The sequence below is a fragment of the Anolis sagrei genome, chromosome 6, assembly GCF_037176765.1.
Source record: "Anolis sagrei isolate rAnoSag1 chromosome 6, rAnoSag1.mat, whole genome shotgun sequence".
Taxonomy (NCBI): domain Eukaryota; kingdom Metazoa; phylum Chordata; class Lepidosauria; order Squamata; family Dactyloidae; genus Anolis; species Anolis sagrei.
In genome coordinates this window covers 57176633-57196975 of record NC_090026.1, presented here as the reverse complement: position 1 = coordinate 57196975, position 20343 = coordinate 57176633, and the positions used below count along the sequence as shown (strand labels likewise).

General features: G+C 40.4%; 1 protein-coding gene across 1 annotated transcript in view; it reads right to left on the bottom strand.

The window, feature by feature from the left end:
• TECRL (trans-2,3-enoyl-CoA reductase like) overlaps positions 1-19444 on the bottom strand; it is a 56972-nt gene extending 37528 nt beyond the window's left edge. The window contains exons 1-3 of the mRNA XM_060783168.2: positions 19132-19444; positions 8967-9018; positions 1781-1825 (exon numbers count right to left, since the gene is read on the bottom strand). Coding sequence (XP_060639151.2) covers positions 1781-1825; positions 8967-9018; positions 19132-19359 — 325 coding nt within the window. The 5' untranslated portion in view covers positions 19360-19444. The remainder of the gene's footprint in view (positions 1-1780; positions 1826-8966; positions 9019-19131) is intronic.
• Between the last annotated feature and the right edge of the window lie 899 nt (positions 19445-20343).

The window sequence follows — 20343 nt, the reverse complement described above, 5'->3', positions numbered from 1 at the left end:
GAGCCTTCTAATCAAGGTGAAAGAAGAAAGCGCAAAAGCCGGGTTGCAGCTAAACGTCAAAAAAACCAAGATTATGGCAACAAGAATGATTGACAACTGGAAAATAGAGGGAGAAACCGTGGAGGCCGTGACAGACTTTGTATTTCTAGGTGCAAAGATTACTGCAGATGCAGACTGTGGCCAGGAAATCAGAAGACGCTTACTTCTTGGGAGGAGAGCAATGTCCAGTCTCGATAAAATAGTAAAGAGTAGAGACATCAGACTGGCAACAAAGATCCGCCTAGTCAAAGCCATGGTATTCCCTGTAGTAACCTACGGATGTGAGAGCTGGACCTTAGGGAAGGCTGAGCGAAGGAAGATCGATGCTTTTGAGCTGTGGTGTTGGAGGAAAGTTCTGAGAGTGCCTTGGACTGCGTGAAGATCCAACCAGTCCATCCTCCAGGAAATAAAACCCGACAGCTCACTGGAGGGAAAGATACTAGAGACAAAGTTGAAGTACTTTGGCCACATCATGAGGAGACAGGAAAGCCTAGAGAAGACAATTATGCTGGGGAAAGTGGAAGGCAAAAGGAAGAGGGGCCGACCAAGGGCAAGATGGATGGATGTCATCCTTGAAATGACTGGACTGACCTTGAGGGAGCTGAGGGTGGTAACGGCCGACAGGGAGCTCTGGCGTGGGCTGGTCCATGAGGTCACGAAGAGTCGGAGACGACTGAACGAATGAACAACAACAACATAACACCATGGTGTCAATAGCTGGGCCGCTTCTAGATTTCACACTTGGCCATCTGACAATGAATGCTGTTGATGACCAGACATCCCAAAAAGAAGTTAGAAATACAGGAAGTGTTTCTAAAGGATCTGCACAGGCCACATGATAACTTTTTAAACAAACATCTCAGTATATCCTCAAAGCTCCTGGACCTCCAATTGATTTTTTTGGCAGAGAAAATGTCCATGGAGAGCCTAATCAATAGAAAATTTCTTAAAATGTGTTCCTATCAGCCATGTCTTTCAGTATGTTTCCCAGTTGATCTTAGATTTTGAATAGGAAGATGTGGTCCTTCAAAATAACCTGGACCTGGACCATATAGGGAGAGTTTTAAAGCTCAAAATCAGAAGCAAAGCATCATTACCAACACAAGGGGAGCAGACCAGTGAATGATGAAGCCTCTTTGCAATAAGTATTTGTCACTGGATTTTGTCCAGCTTTTGTGGAGGATTTTAGGGGGCTCACATTGAAAGATCTAGCTACAGAAGTCAGGCTTCATTGACAATGTTACATCTTCTGATGGAGAATCCCATCTATTATATATTTTGTGGAAACACATCATTTTTGTACAGAAAATTTGTACAGAAAAATCTGCTTTGTGGAATGTTTTGTTTGCCAAAAACGTTCCAAGAGGCAAAAACAAACACACAAAACACCAAAAACCCAAAACACATCAAGTAACTATTTCCAATAAGCTATTTTGACATGTTGAGGCCTTCGTTTTTTGCCAAGAACAAGAGAATATAAAATGGGAAACTGCATCCCAAATATCATGCCCTACTTCAGCAGACAAAAGTAGCTATTTAACAGGCCAGTACGCATGATTCTCATTTTTGCTTCTTGGTGAACAATATTGAGGGAAAGCATACACTAACATGTCCAGTGTTGCAAACTAAGTATATATATATTCAGAGGCATTACTGAGCGTACTCTGGGATCGTTATAGAAGTTTCAGTCTCATGTATAAATAAAAACATTCTTTCTTTTAGCAGGAACATGAATACTTACTGCGTTCTAGTCTCAGGCCTACTCGAGATGGGGACCACTGGGGACCTGCTCATAAAGAATGGAAACATAGCCAAAAATGTAAAGCAAAGGATAGTAAAATCCTGTTAATTTGACACAGTATGCTTTATTCATTGCAAGGTCCTAACAATGCACTAATGATGACAAAGAAGCAGTGAGTTGGATCCAATCCATCAAACATTAATCATAGCCATTGAGATGAATGAGATTTGACTTAACTTTATGTCCTACTGATTTCTCAGTATTTTTCTTATATAACTAATGATACAGTCTTAATTCAAAGATGTGTTGGTTGTAGGATTGGAATTAAACTGTTTCCTCCTTTGTCAGCAAAACCCTTCCAGAAGTGATCTTTTGATCTCTGATCTTCTGACATAAACTCTGATCTTCTGCTATAACTGTTCTGCCAGCTGGCATCTGGCACAATCTCTCTACTCTAGCTTACTTGATCTGGGTCAATATATTTAATAGTGCTATATATTTCCATCTAATATTGGGTTTAAATTTATTTTTTGCTTCAGGAAAATATTTGTATTCTGAGAAACTGATGAACAACTTTATACTTTAAAGTGTTTCCTCAATCAAATTACATCAGTGATAAAATATTTGAACAGTGTAGGCTGAACAATTATGTTGAGTATCCATGTCTTTGTTAATGCATACTAATTCAGAATATTATCTCAGATTCTCAGATGTTTACCCAGCTTTATAGTTTGCAATATCCAATTTTTGTAATGTGGGGAATTTGAATAAGTTGTAATATGGATTATGGAATTCTGGATAAGGGATGCTTAAGCTGTGCTTCAAGGTTTGTAGATATATGCATTTTACATTTTTTTCTTTGAAAGTATTATATGTATGATCCTGTTACAACTTTTGCCTTTAATGAAGAGCAGGGAAGAGATTGAGGTTTTCTTTAGTTTGTAAAAAAAAACTCATATATTAAAGTAAGGAAAAGCAATAATTGTAGTTCAGCCTGTGGTTGTGTCTGACATCAATTGGGATGAGGGTTTTTCTGGGCATGAGTCAAGCCCAGGCCTTGCTGAGAGGCCTGAGGTTTCTCATGAACGGAGTGTTTCTCCTGTAGATTCGCAAGATCAAATTCCTGGGAGAGGCCCACAGCAGTCCTTCTATGAGAAACCGTCTTCTGAGGATGATTTGTCAGGTGCAAAATTTAATGAGTTAGAAGATAGAAACAAGGCTTTTGTAAACTAAGGCAAAGTTTTTTGAGATCGGCAAAGGTCAGTCCTTCTGCTTGAAAAGAGAGATAAGAAATTCTTATATGGTTGTAAGGGAAAACGAAATGCTTTCATGGGACAGGAAAAGCTTTATATACTATGAAGAAAAAATTCTAGCTCAGTCTAGTCAACATTGGAGTTTCATGACAGTCTTGTCTCCAAGTGGATATCTAGTTTCATGTTTCAATTTTTTCCAAGTTCCTGTTCTAGGTATTGGCTCTCCATGCTGCCTTGTTCCTTTGGGTTTTGAATCTTTTGATCTTGTGTTTTTACCTCTGTACCCTGAAGTTAATGGAACATTTGTACTCTTTGGAAAATACTGTTTTGGACTATACTGTTTCTATCATTTTTATTGCTTTGCTTATTTATATCCTTCAATATACTGCTTGCTGATTTTACAATACTGGTGTGGTGTTTAAGGACAGAGGTGTTCCTGCTCTGGGATATAACAATAACCCTTCCTCAAAAACACTGAAACTGCCAGAAGACTTGTAGTCAGGTAGCAGAACAAACTGGTTTCATCAATATCCAGAGTGCCAAGGGCTATTGGGCAGATTTACCACCTTTATGTCAGCAAGAAGAACCTAATGAATATGACCTCACCTTGCCGCTGTACATAAATGGCAGTGGACAATCCTTCCTTCCTTATTTATGTCACACATTGTCGTATTTTGTGTCACATTTAGCACATTTTATCCTGTAATACTATGGTGCTTTGTATTTTAATTGTTCCTTACATTGCCCTATAACTGTTGTGAGAGTTTGGGGAGACCAATTGTGGAAAGATGGATGGATTAATATTGCTACATTACAATGTTCAGTATTATTTATTCATACAATTTTGACCTTGGGAGGAAACTGAATTTCAACATCTTGCCCAAGAAAATGGGAGCAAGATATAAAAATGAAATTAGAACAATAGAGATCTTAGTACAAAATCTGTCCCAAGAGAAGAATATGTAACTCCTCCTGGACATTTCTGCCTTTCCTCCATCAAAACAGTTGACAGTTTATATGAATGGTTGATAGATCCAAACTTTTAAATAGTCATCATAAATGTCAAATAAGGTGGATAGGAATCAAGTGTCTGAGATTTCTCAAGAACACTTCTGAGTAACTGTAAGAGAGATAAATATATCCTTTTGGCAGCCGTACATTTTACTATCCCGTAGATTGGGGGGAAAATCCTAGAATGGAGTTTATCCACCTAGCTTGTTTTCTCTGAGAAAAGACAAAAAAAAAAACCCAACAACCCAATCCATACCAAATGAAGCAATAAGAGAAGTCCCTTGATTTCATTGGGTTCATTGAGTCTCATAAGCTCTATCTGTACGGCCTAAAATAACCCAGGTGACCCCCCCCCTCCCCATTCTTGGTGTCTTGGTTTTTAGCCCTGTTTCTGGGGTTATTTGGGGCACTGATTCAGAAAATTGCTTTAGATAGATAGCATTAGCTCTAGTTTCTTAAATATGGTTATTATGATATTTATGGGAAAGCAGGTGAAGAGTGGTATATGGCATATGTTCTGCATCTCAAAAACTAGAGCTGATAGAGGAAAACTGGTGATGTTTTTGGAATCACTAAGTCAAATATACTCAGAAAGAGGTCAAATATTTGAGAAACCAGAATGTGCCCAGTATAATAAATCAAATAAATAAATAAACATTCTTGTATTTTTCTTTATGCTTGTTAATCTGCTATCCTTCCAGTTATTTATGTGTTTGTTAATAGGAAGAATTTCTTTAAAGAATTTTTGAAGAAGGAAAATATCTAGTCATAGTCATCATGTTTATTTTATGCTATTCTAACTTCATGAATATTTGGTTCTATAAACTTTGAGCACAGTACTTCTGGTTTTGGTGGTCAGATGGGCTATGCATTCTCCTTGTATGTATGCATTCTCCTTGTATGCATTCTCCTTCTATGTATGCATTCTCATTGTATGTATGCATATCTATGCATTTTCCTCGTCTGTATATGACGTTTAGTGTTTAACCAGTGCTTTGTGTTGTTGTGTTCTTGAGGTCTTGCCTTTTTTTCTCAAATTATGCAATTCATTTTAATTATGCAATTTATTTCAATTTATTTTACAATTGTGTGATTTAATGGCATATTGATGTTGTTGGCTCAAAGTAAGGAAAGTGGGGGACTGTCGTAAATGGTGATAAAATATGAGCAAACAACATATCAAATAGGTCTGTTAGAAACAAGTTAATAAAGTTGTCATATGGAAATGCAAAAGGAGAACCTTCTTCCTTTTTCTTTCCAGAAATAAATGAATAATACATTTATGAAGTACATTAAATATTAACTTATACACTTACAGACCCATTCCCATTCAATAAGGAGAATGTGTTATATGTCTCTAAGGATAGAGATAGACACATATTTGGTAGCATTCTGGTACATAGAAGGGGTACAGAGATGATTGGGCAGAGTAGATTTATAGCTTGATCTTCTCCCCGTCTTTGGTATGTTCATTGTGGTTACATGAGCAACCTGAGCCCTGCCACATGCACAATGGAGGACCTTCTTATAGCAACACCAGAGGCATTCTAGGTGCCCAGCTACTGGTCAAAGGACATTTAATAGAATGTGAAGTTTGCAAACTTTGTGTTGTTTTTAAAATACAATACAACTGTTTGGTTTGCTCCTGATACGATAAATAAATAGCATGCTTACACCAAGCAGTAATATTCTTGCTCCACTCATGAGATGAGGAGTATGTATCTGCAAGTTAATTGGCAGTGGTATCAGCTCCAAGGGAGTTTCAGGAGATTACGAAGAGTTTATTGGCAGTAGTGATGATTCCTTGCTTGGATAACTAAGGGCGGTTCCAGACAGGCAAGAGATCCAACAGAAATTGGTATTTTAGAACCCACTTCCTCTTGGGATGGGGGCCACACAACTAGCCTAAACCCCAGGGTTTTGCAGGGAGGGTGTCCAGATACTGACCCCTGCTGATCTGAGATCAGCAGGGGTGGGCATTGGCACTGCCAGCCTCCCCGTCCATTCACCCCATTTTCCCTTGCGCATATCAGGAGAAGACTCTGACAAGGCTTGAAAAGTTTTTTCCTTGTTCCCCACTCCCTTTGAAGAGCCAAAGGAGGGATTCAGGTAGGGGAGGGGGGATTTTTGCTCCAAGGCTCTCTATTGGATCTTCCAGGGAGGAGGATGAGAAGATGAAGGCTCTGGTAAGCTGAGAGGGAAATGGGAGCCAGGGAGGAAGAGGAAAGGAAAACACATGCTTTTTGGAATTCGGGGACACAAACACACAAAGATGTGCTTTTCTTGGTCAAAAATGGGATAAAAGGGGACCTTTTTATTTCAAAGTTTCCCTCCTTTGTAGCAATTCCTCCTGTGTTTTCAGGAAACATCATCTAGCCACCCTCTTTTGTGAACCAGGAGCTCCTGGGACAAAGGTACTGTGTGGATCGGCCCTAAGTTGACATTGATAGATTGAGATAACTTATCACATCTAGAACCACCTTGGGGGATGACGAGAGTGTGAGAGTAAAGTAGACCAAGGATTGGGAACAATATGGTTATTCTTCAGTCATCTACATATCATTGTCTTTTGCTGGGTAGGTATTTTTCTTGGGAGATCATCTACTGAGGTGACAAGGAATTGGAGGTTTTGAGAGCATTCTTAGACAACCTGAAATGAGTGGGAGAAGATCAAGTTGAAAGGAAAATTTCAAATGGTGCCAGACATATGGGTCATTGTGGTTCCAGGGATTTTAGTCCCAGGAAAGTGAAACAACTGGAGATCTATTCTTGGATATTATTTGTTAGTCATGATATTAGTTCATCAAGTTTGCCAATTCATCAGTTCATTTCTGGTGTGACATGGTTATGATTGCTGTTATTAATGCAACTATGGGGTTTTTTTCATGTCAGGAGTGACTTGAGAAATTGCAAGTCGCTTCTGGTGTGAGAGAATTGGCCATCTGCAAGGACGTTGCCCAGGGGACACCTGGATGTTTGATGATTTACCATTGTTGTGGGAGGCTTCTCTCATGTCCCTGCACGGGGAGCTGTAGCTGATAGAGGGAGCTTGACCTGCTCTCCTTGGATTTGAACCACTTACTTGTTGGTCAGCAGTCCTGCCAGCACAAGGGTGTAACCCATTGCGCCACCAGTGGCTCCATGCAACTATGTGATCCTTCGTATTTTGTGTCTACAATACAATCTTTTGTCGTCTTTGAGGCACCTGGCTAGGGTGCCAATGCAATTTCCTGGCTAGGGTGCCAATGCAATTTCCAACCATTGGTGCACTTTTTGGCAGTTGGCACTATCAGTCTGAGCGGTTTTGGAAGAAATACCAATGAAAAAGTGTATGATAGGAGGAGTGGGCTTTAAAACTGTCTGTGGCTCCTCACACCAAAATCCATATTCACAGAGCAGATAGAAGGTTTTATATGATACCTGGCAAAACCTATCGACCATTTGATGCAATTTTGCATTATATGAAGGATTATATTATATTAAGGAGGGTAGCTAGTCCTATTCAAATATGACTTGCCACTGTGGCATTCCTGACAAAGTCACAAGGGAACTCTCTTTCTTCCAATAGCATTTTAAAGGACGATGCTAGAGGATGGACCATGAAAACTAGTGATGTGAAGACAAAAAAGTAAATATTGCCATCTATTTTAAAGGGAATGTGGGGCACCCTGTGGGACTCTGTTGAGGTTTCATTGCTTCATGCATTATCTCACAGGTTTTTTCCATACTGTCCAGATAAGTGAGATAGTGTTGTCATCATGAACTGATCAGTCAGGTAGGGCCTTAGACTTGTGTGTGTGGGTGTGAATAGAAAACTGATAAAAAAAAAGAAGGTAGAGATTAAATTGTGAAGTTGCTCTGTATCCAATGAAAACACTAGAGGAATATTTTGAGATAATGAGCACTTTGGAGGGCATTTTATTCACCCATTAGGATCATATTTCACTGACCAAGATCCCTTCTACACTGCCATATAAAATCCCTGGGGGGACTCAAATCCAGATTATCTGCTTTGAACTGGCAGTGGAGACTCATATAATCTAGTTCAAATCAGATAATCTGAATTATATGGCAGTGTAGAAGGGGCTTAAGTTTGTATTTTGGGTTATAACTAACTAAAGTGGGTTTAAATGAGCAACGTATTATTTTTTGGATTGGTATAGCTTCAACAGCTGTAGCAATGGTTATGGAGCCAGAGCTATTCAAACATTGGCAGATGGAGTTCTACAGCATTTAAATTCTATGCTTGATTAAGGAGCATTCCTGATTGTTTAGCATTCTTTCTTTACTTTTATGATTACAGGGGCCAAGGAAGCCAAGCTTGGTGTTAATTTGCAGCTACAGCGTGATTGACTGGGTCACCAGGCAAGCACAATCCAGTTACTTCAGTTCACCAGTGGGGATGAGCAAGAATGATTGAACAGCTAGGGGGATTGAGTATTTGGGTTTGAGGTAGAACGGGCTTGGTTTGTTCCAGGGCAAAGCCTTCATCATTCAGGTTATTGTTGATTTACAGGCAATCCAAGCTCATTGTCCTAGTGTGATATTTGTACTGTCTACAATTTCATTGAAGCAAGATTGATGGGGTGAGGGGGAAATGATTACCTATGTAGATGTTAATCCATTTTTAAATAGAACATGTACTGGTCTATTTATCCTAGTGTTTTAACATTTTCACTGTCTCACTCACATGCCAGTATTCCTTCCACACATTATGTTCTGAGGCCTCTCCTGTGGCCCCTTCTACACTGCCATATAAAATCCAGATTATCTGATTTGAATTTTATATTGCAGTGTAAAATCATACAATCCAGTTCAAAGCAGATAATCTTGATTACCTGCTTTGATCATCTGGATTATATGGTGGTGTAGAAGGGTCAGAAAGGATTTCTTTCCCATGGAAAGCACAACCAGATACTTACACACTTTATGAAACTTATGTTTTACATCAAGAAGTGTTGATGATGGTGGTATCTGAAAGGGAACAAAGATAAGAATATATAAACTTTGTATTTTAACTTCTCTGGGCTTTTAAGCTTTTCACTGACCACACAGATAGATAAAGCGCTAAAACATTTTTCTTTCGGTTTAGAATCACAGAGTTACGAGATGTTACTGTGCTGTTATTGATGTGTCATTATTTTGTATACTATGTTTTTAATGTTTTTTAAATTGTATATCGTTTGATTGACTTTTTACCCTTGCTGTAAACCGCATTGAGTCGCCTGTCGGGCTGAGAAACTGCGGTATACAAGTAAAGCAAATAAATAAATAAATAAATAAATAAACTTTATATGCTTCAAATTTCAACAAATTTTAAAATATACAAGTAGTTATTAAAATCCAACACTATATTTATTTATTATTTATTTCCCACATTTCCCCGAAAGGGGACTCAGGGCGGCTTACAAAAGGCACAATTCGATGCCAACACAAACAATAGGATAAAACATATATAAACAGCAATTATAAAACAATTAAAGCAGTCAATTATACATCACAATCAATAAAACCAATCTAATGCTCAACGTTCACCAGCTCAGAATCCGTAAGTTCATTCCACAATGTCAAATCCTATCAATTCTAGTCGTCGTTGTCCTTTGTCTATCTGCCAGATTACTCAAAGGCCTGGTCCCATATACATGTTTTTAGTTTCCTTCTAAAAGAGAGAAGGGATGTTGATGACCTAATTTCCCCGGGGAGTGAATTCCACAGGCGAGGGCCACCACCGAGAAGGCCCTGCTCCTCGTCCCCACCAATCTCACTTGTGATAGAGGTGGGGCCGAGAGCAGGGCCTCCCCAGAAGATCTTAAACTCCGTAGAGGGAGATGCGTTTGGACTATAAATATCCATTATAAATATTATCCAACACTATAAATATCAGTCAGAAAATCTACTAAAAATGATGTACAGATGGTATATCACTCCATATAAATTAGGAAGATGTACAAAAATCTACAAAACACATGCTGGAAGTCCAAGAAGATAGAAGGTACCTTCTGTCATTTATGGTGGTCATGTGAGAAGGCAACAAAATATTGGAAAATAATACATGAAGAAATTCAGAAAATAATGGACATTGAAATAAAAAAGAAACCTGAACTCTTTCTGCTAGGTATCACAGTCAGGAAAATGGACACAAACAAAGAACAACTCCTAAATTATCTAACTACACCCGCAAGATTAGTATAGGCAAAAAATTTGCGATTGGAAGAAACTCCCACAAAAGATCAAGGGCAACGAAAGGATTAGATGTAATGGATATGGATGAATTGTCCCGACTCCTAGCAAGACACCAAGGAATTCCAAAGAAGAAGACAGATTGGCAGTTATTTAAACTTACATGAAAAAGGAGAAGAACACTATAGTTCTTTAACTGAGGAATAAATGTAGCCCACATGTTGAAGGACACAACCACAAAAGGAGAAAGCAGAAATCAGTCCCTTTATTTTGGATTTGGAGACAAGATTATACAGCTCGCAAAGAAGAAGACTGGAAGTACAGAAGCTCAATTTCTTTTCTTTTTTTCATTGTTTTCATATTTTTCATATTTTTCTTTTTTCTTCTTTCCTTTTTTGTTTTTTTTATTATATTTAATATTTCTAATAAAAATTAAATTTTAAAAAGTCTTTCAAAGAGGGCTACGGTAAGTAATTGTATAAATCTGTGCTAAGTTGAAGTTCCGTTGTGTTAATTGTGTGTCATATCAACCAAGGCTATTTGAAAAACAGACTCTGTCTGGTTCAGCTGGTTAGGCTCTTTCAGCCAGGCATAATGCCCCAGGCGCTGCCACCATTTTTTATCAGCTGCAACAGACCACGTGGCTGCCAAAAACTTCTGCTTGTGTTTTCTTTCAGTTACACGAGAGGGAGGCAGGTTTCCCTGTGAGGCTGTGAGCCATGCTGCCTGTCTGAGCCAATCAGAAGAATTCTGCTTAAGTGTTCTGTGTTCTGTCTACCTCAGTGCCTTAGCTACTCTTAGGATCTTGCTTTTGGGCTCAGTTCCAATCTTTTCTTTTGGCAATTTAATTTATAGGCTCTGAAAGGGCATTTTGGAAAGGAGGTGTCTGCTTAAATATTGGGGTGACTTACTAAAAAGAGGGGATAGCCTGATTCCTTTGGGTCCCCACAGGGAAAATTCAATTCCTCCTCAGGATGCTAGAAGCAGGTGGTTCTCAAGAAGGATGCTAGAAGCAGGTGGTTCTCAAGACTGAAGCTTTAACCCAGGGCTCTTTGAAGGAGAGCCCTGGGTTTCACGACCACCCGTATAGCATCTGCAGCAAATAGGTCATCAGAGCTGTTCCGGGTTGTCCGGGAACTCCTTCACCCACCTGTGGTGGAGGAGGTCTCGGACGACCCAGCAGCTCGGTGTTGCAATTTCGCACACCATTTTGCAGGCAAAGTTGCCCAGATATGTCTTGAGCTTGACTCCAATTTCATCGCAGTGCCAGAGGAGGTGACTGAGGCATCTGCTTGTCCAATTTTGTGGGATTCTTTTCGGCTTGTCCTTCCTGAGACCGTGGAGGAGGTCCTTGGGGCTGTGAGGGCGACCACTTCGGCCCTAGACCCTTGCCCATCCTGGCTTATTAAATCTGCCAAGGAGGGGTTGGTTGATTGGTTTGTGTTGATCATTAACGCATCGTTGGAGCAAGGGATTTTTCCATCTAACCTAAAACAGGCAGTGGTTCGTCCACTCCTTAAAAAGTCCTCCCTTGACTCTACGGTGCTGAGCAATTACAGACCGATCTCCAACCTCCCTTTTTTGGGTAAGGTGCTGGAGCGGGTGGTCGCCCTTCAGCTCCAGGGTTTCCTGGATGACATCAATTACCTAGATCAGTCACAGTCTGGTTTCAGGCCTGGTCACGGCACCGAGACAGCCTTGGTCGCCTTGGTGGATGACCTCCGTAGAGGACTGGACAGGGGGAGTGTGACCCTGCTGGTTCTCTTGGACATCTCAGCGGCTTTCGATACCATCGATCATGGTATCCTTCTGGGTAGCCTCTCTGGGATGGGCCTCGGGGGCACGGTTCTATCGTGGCTCCGGTCCTTCCTAGAGGGTCGAACCCAGATGGTGAAGCTGGGAGATGCCTGCTCGGATCCCTGGCCTTTGACCTGTGGGGTCCCGCAAGGCTCTATTCTATCTCCCATGCTTTTCAACATCTACATGAAACCGCTGGGAGAGGTCATCCGGAGTTTTGGAGTTGGGTGCCATCTCTATGCAGATGACGCACAACTCTACTACTCTTTTCCACCTAATTCCAAGAAGGCCTCTCGGGTGCTAGACGAGTGCCTGGCTGCTGTGTCTATCTGGATGAGGACGAACAAGCTGAAGATCAATCCCGACAAGACAGAGGTCCTCCTGGTCGATCGTAAACCTGATCGGGGTATAGGGTGGCAACCTGTGTTGGACGGGGTTACACTCCCCCTGAAGCCACAGGTCCGCAGCTTGGGAGTCCTCCTGGACTCATCGCTCATGCTTGAGGCTCAGGCGTCGGCGGTGGCCGGGAGGGCCTTTGCACAACTGAGACTTGTGCGCCAGCTGCGACCGTACCTCGCTAAGACTGATCTGGCTGGGGTGGTCCATGCCTTAGTCACCTCTAGACTGGACTACTGCAATGCGCTCTACGTGGGGCTACCCTTGAAAACGGCCCGGAAACTCCAATTGGTCCAGCGGGCAGCAGCCAGAATGTTAACTGGGGCCCATTACAGAGAGAGGTCAACCCTCCTGTTTAAGGAGCTCCACTGGCTGCCGTTTATTTTCCGAGCCCAATTTAAGGTGCAGGTGCTTACCTACAAAGCCCTGAACGGTTTGGGACCATCCTACCTGCGTGACCGCATCGCTGTCTACGAACCCACACGCTCACTCCGGTCATCTGGAGAGGCCCTGCTCGTTGTCCCGCCCGCGTCACAAGCGCGCTTGGTGGGGACACGGGACAGGGCCTTCTCCGTGGTGGCCGCCCACCTCTGGAATACCCTCCCGAAAGACCTCAGACAAGCCCCTACACTGGCAGTCTTCAGAAAGAACCCCATGTGCCTTCTCAGACTAGGAATCCCAGGACCAAATCCCAGAAGCACTTTAGCCAGAACCAAGACCACCTCACACTGCACACCGCACTTATATTATAATCCACATCCCTCCGACACATCAGCACTTTTAATCCTGTACCCCTACGCCGGCCGGCTCCGTTTTTAACAATGTCTTGTTGTATTGCTATTGTATTGTTTTTCTGCTTAATCTGTTTTTATTTGCTAGGTATTGTATTGTGGTATTGTATTGTTGTATTGTGTGGGCTTCAGCCTGTTGTAAGCCGCATCGAATCCTTCGGGAGATGCTAGCGGGGTACAAATAAAGTAATAATAATAATAATAATAATAATAAGGATGCTAGAATTAGGGTTTTATTACGCATGCTTTAACGAAGGGCTATCTGAACGAGATTAAAGGAAAGGATGCCAGACACAGGGGTTTTATTAATTTTATTTATTTATTTGTTTATTTATTTATTTGATGCCTTAAAAATAATGGAAAGGGGAGCCTCATAAGTTCTCCATTGCCACCACTAATAGGCCAGATCTTTCAGGACCTTTTGGCTGCTAAACTAAAAAACTGATTTTTTCCCCCCTCAACCAAATGTGGAGACTCATTTGGTGAATGGGGAAAAACCTTAATCTCGACACCAAAAATGGTATTAAGGTTTAACTGAATTGCACACCCCTAATATAGACACACTGTTAGACAGACATTCAAGGGGATTGTTGTGGATTTTGGGGGATAAATGTTTGTATCTAAACTTAAAAAATCCCCCCAAAATCTGTATATGCGTGAATCTTTCTGAAACTTCTGGGGACTGATGCTCTGGTTATCTTGTGCATTATTTATAAATTTCAAGTAGATAGCTCATGTAGGTTTTTTTAAAAAAATGTTTGTAAAAAATTCAAAATTTCCCTAAAAATTAGAGGATGAGTGTAATGTTCAGAAACTTGGTGGGCTAACAGTGGAAAATGTGCAATACAATTACTGCATGTTTCATCACAATAGCTCTAAAATGAGGGAGAAATGAGCCCCTGAAATTTTTCCACTTGCTTAATTGCTTGACGAAAATGTAATGAAAAATTCATTACTTTGTTATAGTCACAGATTTTTTAGGTCCAAAATTTTGGAAACACCCTAAAAAACAATCCCCCCTCTCCAATTTTGTAATGAGTATCAAACCATTTTTTTCATTGATCGTACGGCCCATGTGTGTGTATGTGTTTGTTTGCATTCATACACACACACACACGTGCCATGAAAATATTATTGCGGATTTGAGAAATGTAAAATTAATATGATGTGTGGGAATGAATGGAAGGATGTATGGATGGAGCTAATAATTTTGGAAACACCAGTATAATATTAAGGCCTACAATGACTAACTACCTGCTTGCTGGACTTGCTAATGAGAAACCCTGATAGGAACGGGACAGTGATAAAGGAAATGTTTGCAACCTTCCTTATGTTAAGAAGGAAGTCAACACAATCCATGTGTTTGTTAACACCAATCAAGAAGATCAACACTGAGATGGATCCAGGATGGAAGACGTCTATCATTAATTTACAACTTTGAGACTACATCAACAGAATATCCCTATAAAAGTCTAATAATGCTCAAATTGTGACCGACCTAAGGAGTCCGGTTCACCCGCTATGCTCTGCTCCATGGGAAGGACAAAGATGGTGTATTCAGAGAGTGGCAGATCTGCACGGAAGCAGTCTGGTTACTTTGGCCTTCATTCTCAAGGGAAGAGGAAGAAGTGCGCTTTTGGAGTCTTACATTTTGTGCAGGGAGTCAGGTTCTGCTGTATGGAAAACAGAGATCTGGTCCTTGGCACTGTTCTTAGCGAAAAAAGTTTTGGCATTTCAGCGTTTTGAAGTTATGGCTTATGGAAGATTTGGAACTATGCATTGGCAGGCTGTAGGAAAGGTTGTTCACCACTACCCACACAAACGATAGCTTAGCTTTATGTGGCAGTATTATTTATTTATTTATTTATTTATTTATTTATTTGGGACATTTCTATACCGCCTTTCTCCAAAGACTCAAGATGGTTTACAGAAGCAACTACACACAAATATAAAAATATCAATCAAATAAAAGTCCATTAAATAATTCCCAGACCATCCAACAGCCATAAAATTATCATTAAATAATAAACCAGTAAAATTCCTAAGAATCTAAAATAATATAAATAGTTAACATGATTAAAATGCAGCTTCAGGCTCCTGTCAAGATTAGCTAAAAGCTGTTTCACATAGGAAGATTTTGAGGTTCTTCCTAAAGGACAGAAGGGTGGGGGCTGCCCTGGTTGATACTGGCAAAGTGTGAGAATCTCACTAAGAATAAGATTAACAACTGTACCATTAAAAATAGGGACATACAAAATTCAGCTTTTATTTACAGCGTTTCTAAGGATATCCAACTGAATAGAACAAAAAGAAACAGATTTTAACAAATCCTTAATTTTTATTCTCCATTTCTCAGTTGAAAGATCTAAAAACTAAATATCAAAGTGAGTGTGTATTTAAAATCTTTCAGCCCAGCCAAGATATATTAGAGCAGAAAAAGAAACCATGAATTCACGAGATTCAGCACAACAGTCTCAGTATTAACACAGTAGAAGAAAAATAATCTAGGAAGATGTTTTAGTTTTTTCTGCACAACTGAGCTATGAAGATGGACATCACTGGATTGAATTTCACCTCTTCTATAAATTAAGGTAGTTTTAGGCAAGCCACTCTTTCCCAGCATCAATCTTTATCAATAATAGCAATCTACCTAAGCAATGACTTAAAAATTACATTAAAATCAGGGCTTAATATTCTGTAGAACGTATCTCCCTCTACAAACCATCTTGGGGGTTAAGATCTTCTGGAGAGACCCTTCTCTCGGTCCCATCTTCCTCGCAGGTGCGACTGGTGTGGACGAAGGACAGGGCCTTCTCAGTGGTGGTTCCTCAACTATGGAAAACCCTCTACAATGAAATTAGATCAGTGTCCTCCCTCCTGGCCTTCAGGAAACAAAAGTAAAACTTGACTATGGGACCAAGCCTTTGGGCAGTAAGCAATACAATGAATTATCAGGGATTGTGTGCAATTGATATTTGACATTTGCAATGGCCTTAGACCATGATTTCTGGATTATGTGATTTTAACGTTTATATTACAGTGTTCCCTCACTACTTCGCAGTTCACTTTTTGCAGACTTGCTGTTTTGTGGTTTTTTTAACTTGCTACTCACCGGGCCGAGTTTATTTACAGTTCTTATATTCCGCCCTTCTCACCCCACAGGGGACTCAGGGCGGATTACAGTAAACACATATATGGCAAACATTCAATGCCAGTTTGACAAACAACATTTAACACACAAATACACTGAGGCTATTTAACTTTTTTTTTTCTGGCCGCCAGGGGAGCTGCTGCTTTTCATCGTCCATCAACGACACCGATGAAGTTCTTCCGCATTCCACATTCCCCGTAGTCTTTTTTCTTTATGACCTCATAAATTAGTTAAATTTAGCCTCCCACACAAGGTGGTACCTTATTTTCCTACTTGACAGATGCAACTGTCTTTTGGGTTGCAAAGGTCGACAACGGGCTACACAATGGCTGGACACCCACTCCAGCCCGGGCGGGCTTCGAACTCATGACCTTTGGTCAGAGTGATCTTAATGCAGCTGACACTCAGCCAGCTGCGCCACAATCCTGGTGCATTGTGGTTCTGCCACCGGGATGTGGCCTGGTGAGTAGTGATCAAGCAAGGGAGGGCAGGTAAGGGAGCGAGGGACCACCAGAACCCGACCTGGTGAGTAGTGAGCAAGTGAGGGATGGAGGGCCACAAAACTGGAAGCATCTGCAGAAGTTGGAGCCTGGAAGAGGTGGCCAGACTCCTGCTTCTGCCACCGTTGCTGCTCTTGTTGCTCTCGGTGCCCTCACTTACTCACTCACCCACCCTCGCTTGCTTACTCATTCGGCCAGGTCCCGATGGCAGAACCACAATTTGGCCTGGTGAGTAGTGGGGGGGGGGGGGGAGGGAGGAGGATGAGCGAGCGAGCAAGAAGGGTGGCAAAGGCAGCAGCTGCTGCAGAAGCAGGAGCCTGGCTGCCTCTTCCAGGCTCCTGCTTCTGCCACTGCTGTCACCTTCCCTCGCTCACTCACTCACCAGGACAGATCGCAGGGGCAGAACCAAGACTCGGCCCATTGAGTGAGCAAGCAATGGAGGAAAGGGTAAGGGAGTGAGTGAGGGAGGACAGGGAGAGTGGCAAAGGCGACGGTGGCTAGATCCATTGTGCCAGTGATCAGACCACAGGTGTACACAGGTGATTGATGTTTGTATCAGGTCTAGAGATGGTTAGGCCAGGAGAAATTACTACAGAGTTATAGCAAATTGACACAACATGCCATAGCTCCTTGCTATGAAATTCTGGGATTTGTAATTTTGTGAAATATTTTCCCTATTCTGTCAGAGAGCTCTGGTGCCACAACAGGCAACAAACCCAGGAGTCCCTAGGATGGAGATATGTCAAAGAAGTGTCAAAGAACAATAATTTTGCAGTGTGGGTAGAAGGTTAATTAAGTATAATTAATTATATCACTGATTAGAATCATGGCCAATATATATATATATATTATTAACTCTCTCTCTCTCTCTCTCTCTCTATATATATATATATACTATTAATTATATGTCTGTATGTGTTGTTCTGTTTTTATTGTGTTTTGTGACAATATGTTTTTTGCAAAAATAAATCTTCAACATTTTTTTTCTCAGAAAGTCCTCAGAAGCAAATCCAACTGAAAAAGCTACATTGAATAAAAAAAGTATATGGTTTTCATTCTCACATGCAAGAATGAATGAAGTCATGTTTTATTGTTTCCTATCCCTAGGATCAACTGAACCACACACATACACACACAGTGGTATGTGATTATACACAGTTCTTGTGACCTATGAATCAGCGTGTCAGAAATGTCAAGCTAAATGTTAGGAAGTTCAAATTTCACTTGTGTCATGAATTCACATAGCGGCCTCAGGTAATCATTATAATCAACCCTTTCAACAACAGGATAATAATAATGAGTTACTCTGGTCATTGCTATGAGATAGCATATGTGAAGCTCTGTTGAACTTTCTAAAGTGTGATGCAAATGTGTTATTATTATCCATTGACCAGAAATGGCAAGACAAAAATACATGGGGCAGTGAGCCCATTCAAATAGCACTGGCTTTAAAAAAGAATATCCAGGGGAGATACTGTGGAAAGTGAAAAGCAGCTATCAAATAATTAAAGTGACAAATGTAAATGATGTAGGCAGCAACGACATTCACTTGGGAATACATCCCTCTGAAAATGCTAAGCTCCACTGTTGCATAAAGATGCATCAGATTACAGTGATACTCAATCACATGCTGAAAGTGAAATCAGAAAAGCATTTATCTGTCAAATATCAATTCCTACCACAGGTTCAGATATTACATATCACAAGACACCAAGCAATAGTGTTGAATAACAAATATTTCATGACAAATATCTGCAGTGGATGACTTTTTGGTTTAGTGTTCTCTTTTTAGCATCAATATAAATAGTTCTGCAGATTCCCCTTTAAGTCAGGAAGCAAGAATTAACTTTTTGGTTGAAAGTTTAAATTAATTTATAATCCACATTAGAGCAAGAGACTTCATCTTGGGAGATACAGAACAGGGAGCCTATAGAAAAATGCATCCCAGCTTCAAAATAAGGTGGTACACCTTATTGATTTTCAACTGTGTCTAAAAATCATAGCATCACATCGAAGTGGACTTTTAAAAAATGCCATGAGAGGAATCTCTCTTGTCTAAAATGGAGTTGAGTTAATGATTAAAACTCTTTTTTCAAATAAAGAGACCATTTTTATTTGTAAAAACTGGAGAAAACTGAATAATTTGCATTGAATTTATATTTTACTAGCAACAATGCACAATAGATTAATTCCACATCATGCTGCAAAACATTATCTTCCCTCTTCATTCTCCTGTACACACATAAAAATTCATGCACACGCACACACTTACCTTGTCTACTACACAAATCTGTTTTTTGCTTTGGGTATCAAGAACCTCCACTTCAAAATAAGCGATTTTTGAATGTCTTTGAACAGGTGGCGGTCTCAAGTGGCCAGCAGAAAGTACAAGCTGAGACAAGCTGAAGAAAGTTCTCATGTCATTATGGGGCGCAGGCAGTGTGGATCCATGGAAGTCTCTCTTGTGTTCCAGAGTGCTGGTTTTACGTCTTCTGAACATGGCTGGGACAAAACACTAGGGCATGGCATGTCAAAAGTAGATACCACCAAGGGGCAGTGTGGTGTTCCTGTCTCAGTTAAATACAAGTACTGACTGATGGAACATGAAAGGTCAAGTGGCATTCCACTTGAAGAGTCTAAGTTTTATATAGCAGGATTGGAACAATGGCTTTCTAATCCATGACTATATTTAGCCAACTATTGTGATCTGCAGTATTTTGAATTTTAGATGTGATATTTGAAACAACATGTTCTGTTCATTTCCTTATCTTGGTTCCCTAATAATTGCAAGCCAGACTCTTTTTTAAAAAGCTCTGAAGAAGTGATATGCAATGAAATGTCATCTTTATCTATAGAGACTGTGTGCAAACAGATCCAATTATGAAAAAGCAAGTCAGATGTTGTCCGTGTGGGAGTTGTTTCTCAATGCAGAGCATGTCTATAATAATTTTAGGATGCCTGTGAATTAACCAGTTGTATATTACCAGATGACCGTCAAATGTTTTCAAATATTCCAGCAAGCCAAAAATACTCTGATGTAGGTGGGTATCTTTGTAGTTCAGTTGCTTCATCCTGTCATTTAATAGCAATGGAGGGAAGGCTTCTTCCTTCTCAACATGATAAACAAATACACATACACTCATATCTACTTCATTTAGGATCAAGCTTCCCGATCTCCCTGGCCAATGACAATACATTCAATATGGAACCAGTTTTGCCTCCTGTTGGCATCAGCAGGAGACACAAGATAGAGAGTTCAAAGTAAAGTAGTCAAAAGCATCTACAACTTTATGTACTTCAGTGATATTAGAAAAAGGTTCTGTAAAATGATAATTCCATTTTCAGTCACTTGGCAATGAGTGTAATTTTCCAAGACAATAAGCAAAATAAATTGAGGATAATAACCTGAAATATATGTACAATCCTTGGAACAATGCAATATGTACTGCAAAGCTCCAAAGCTCCAGTGAGCTTATTACAGCTA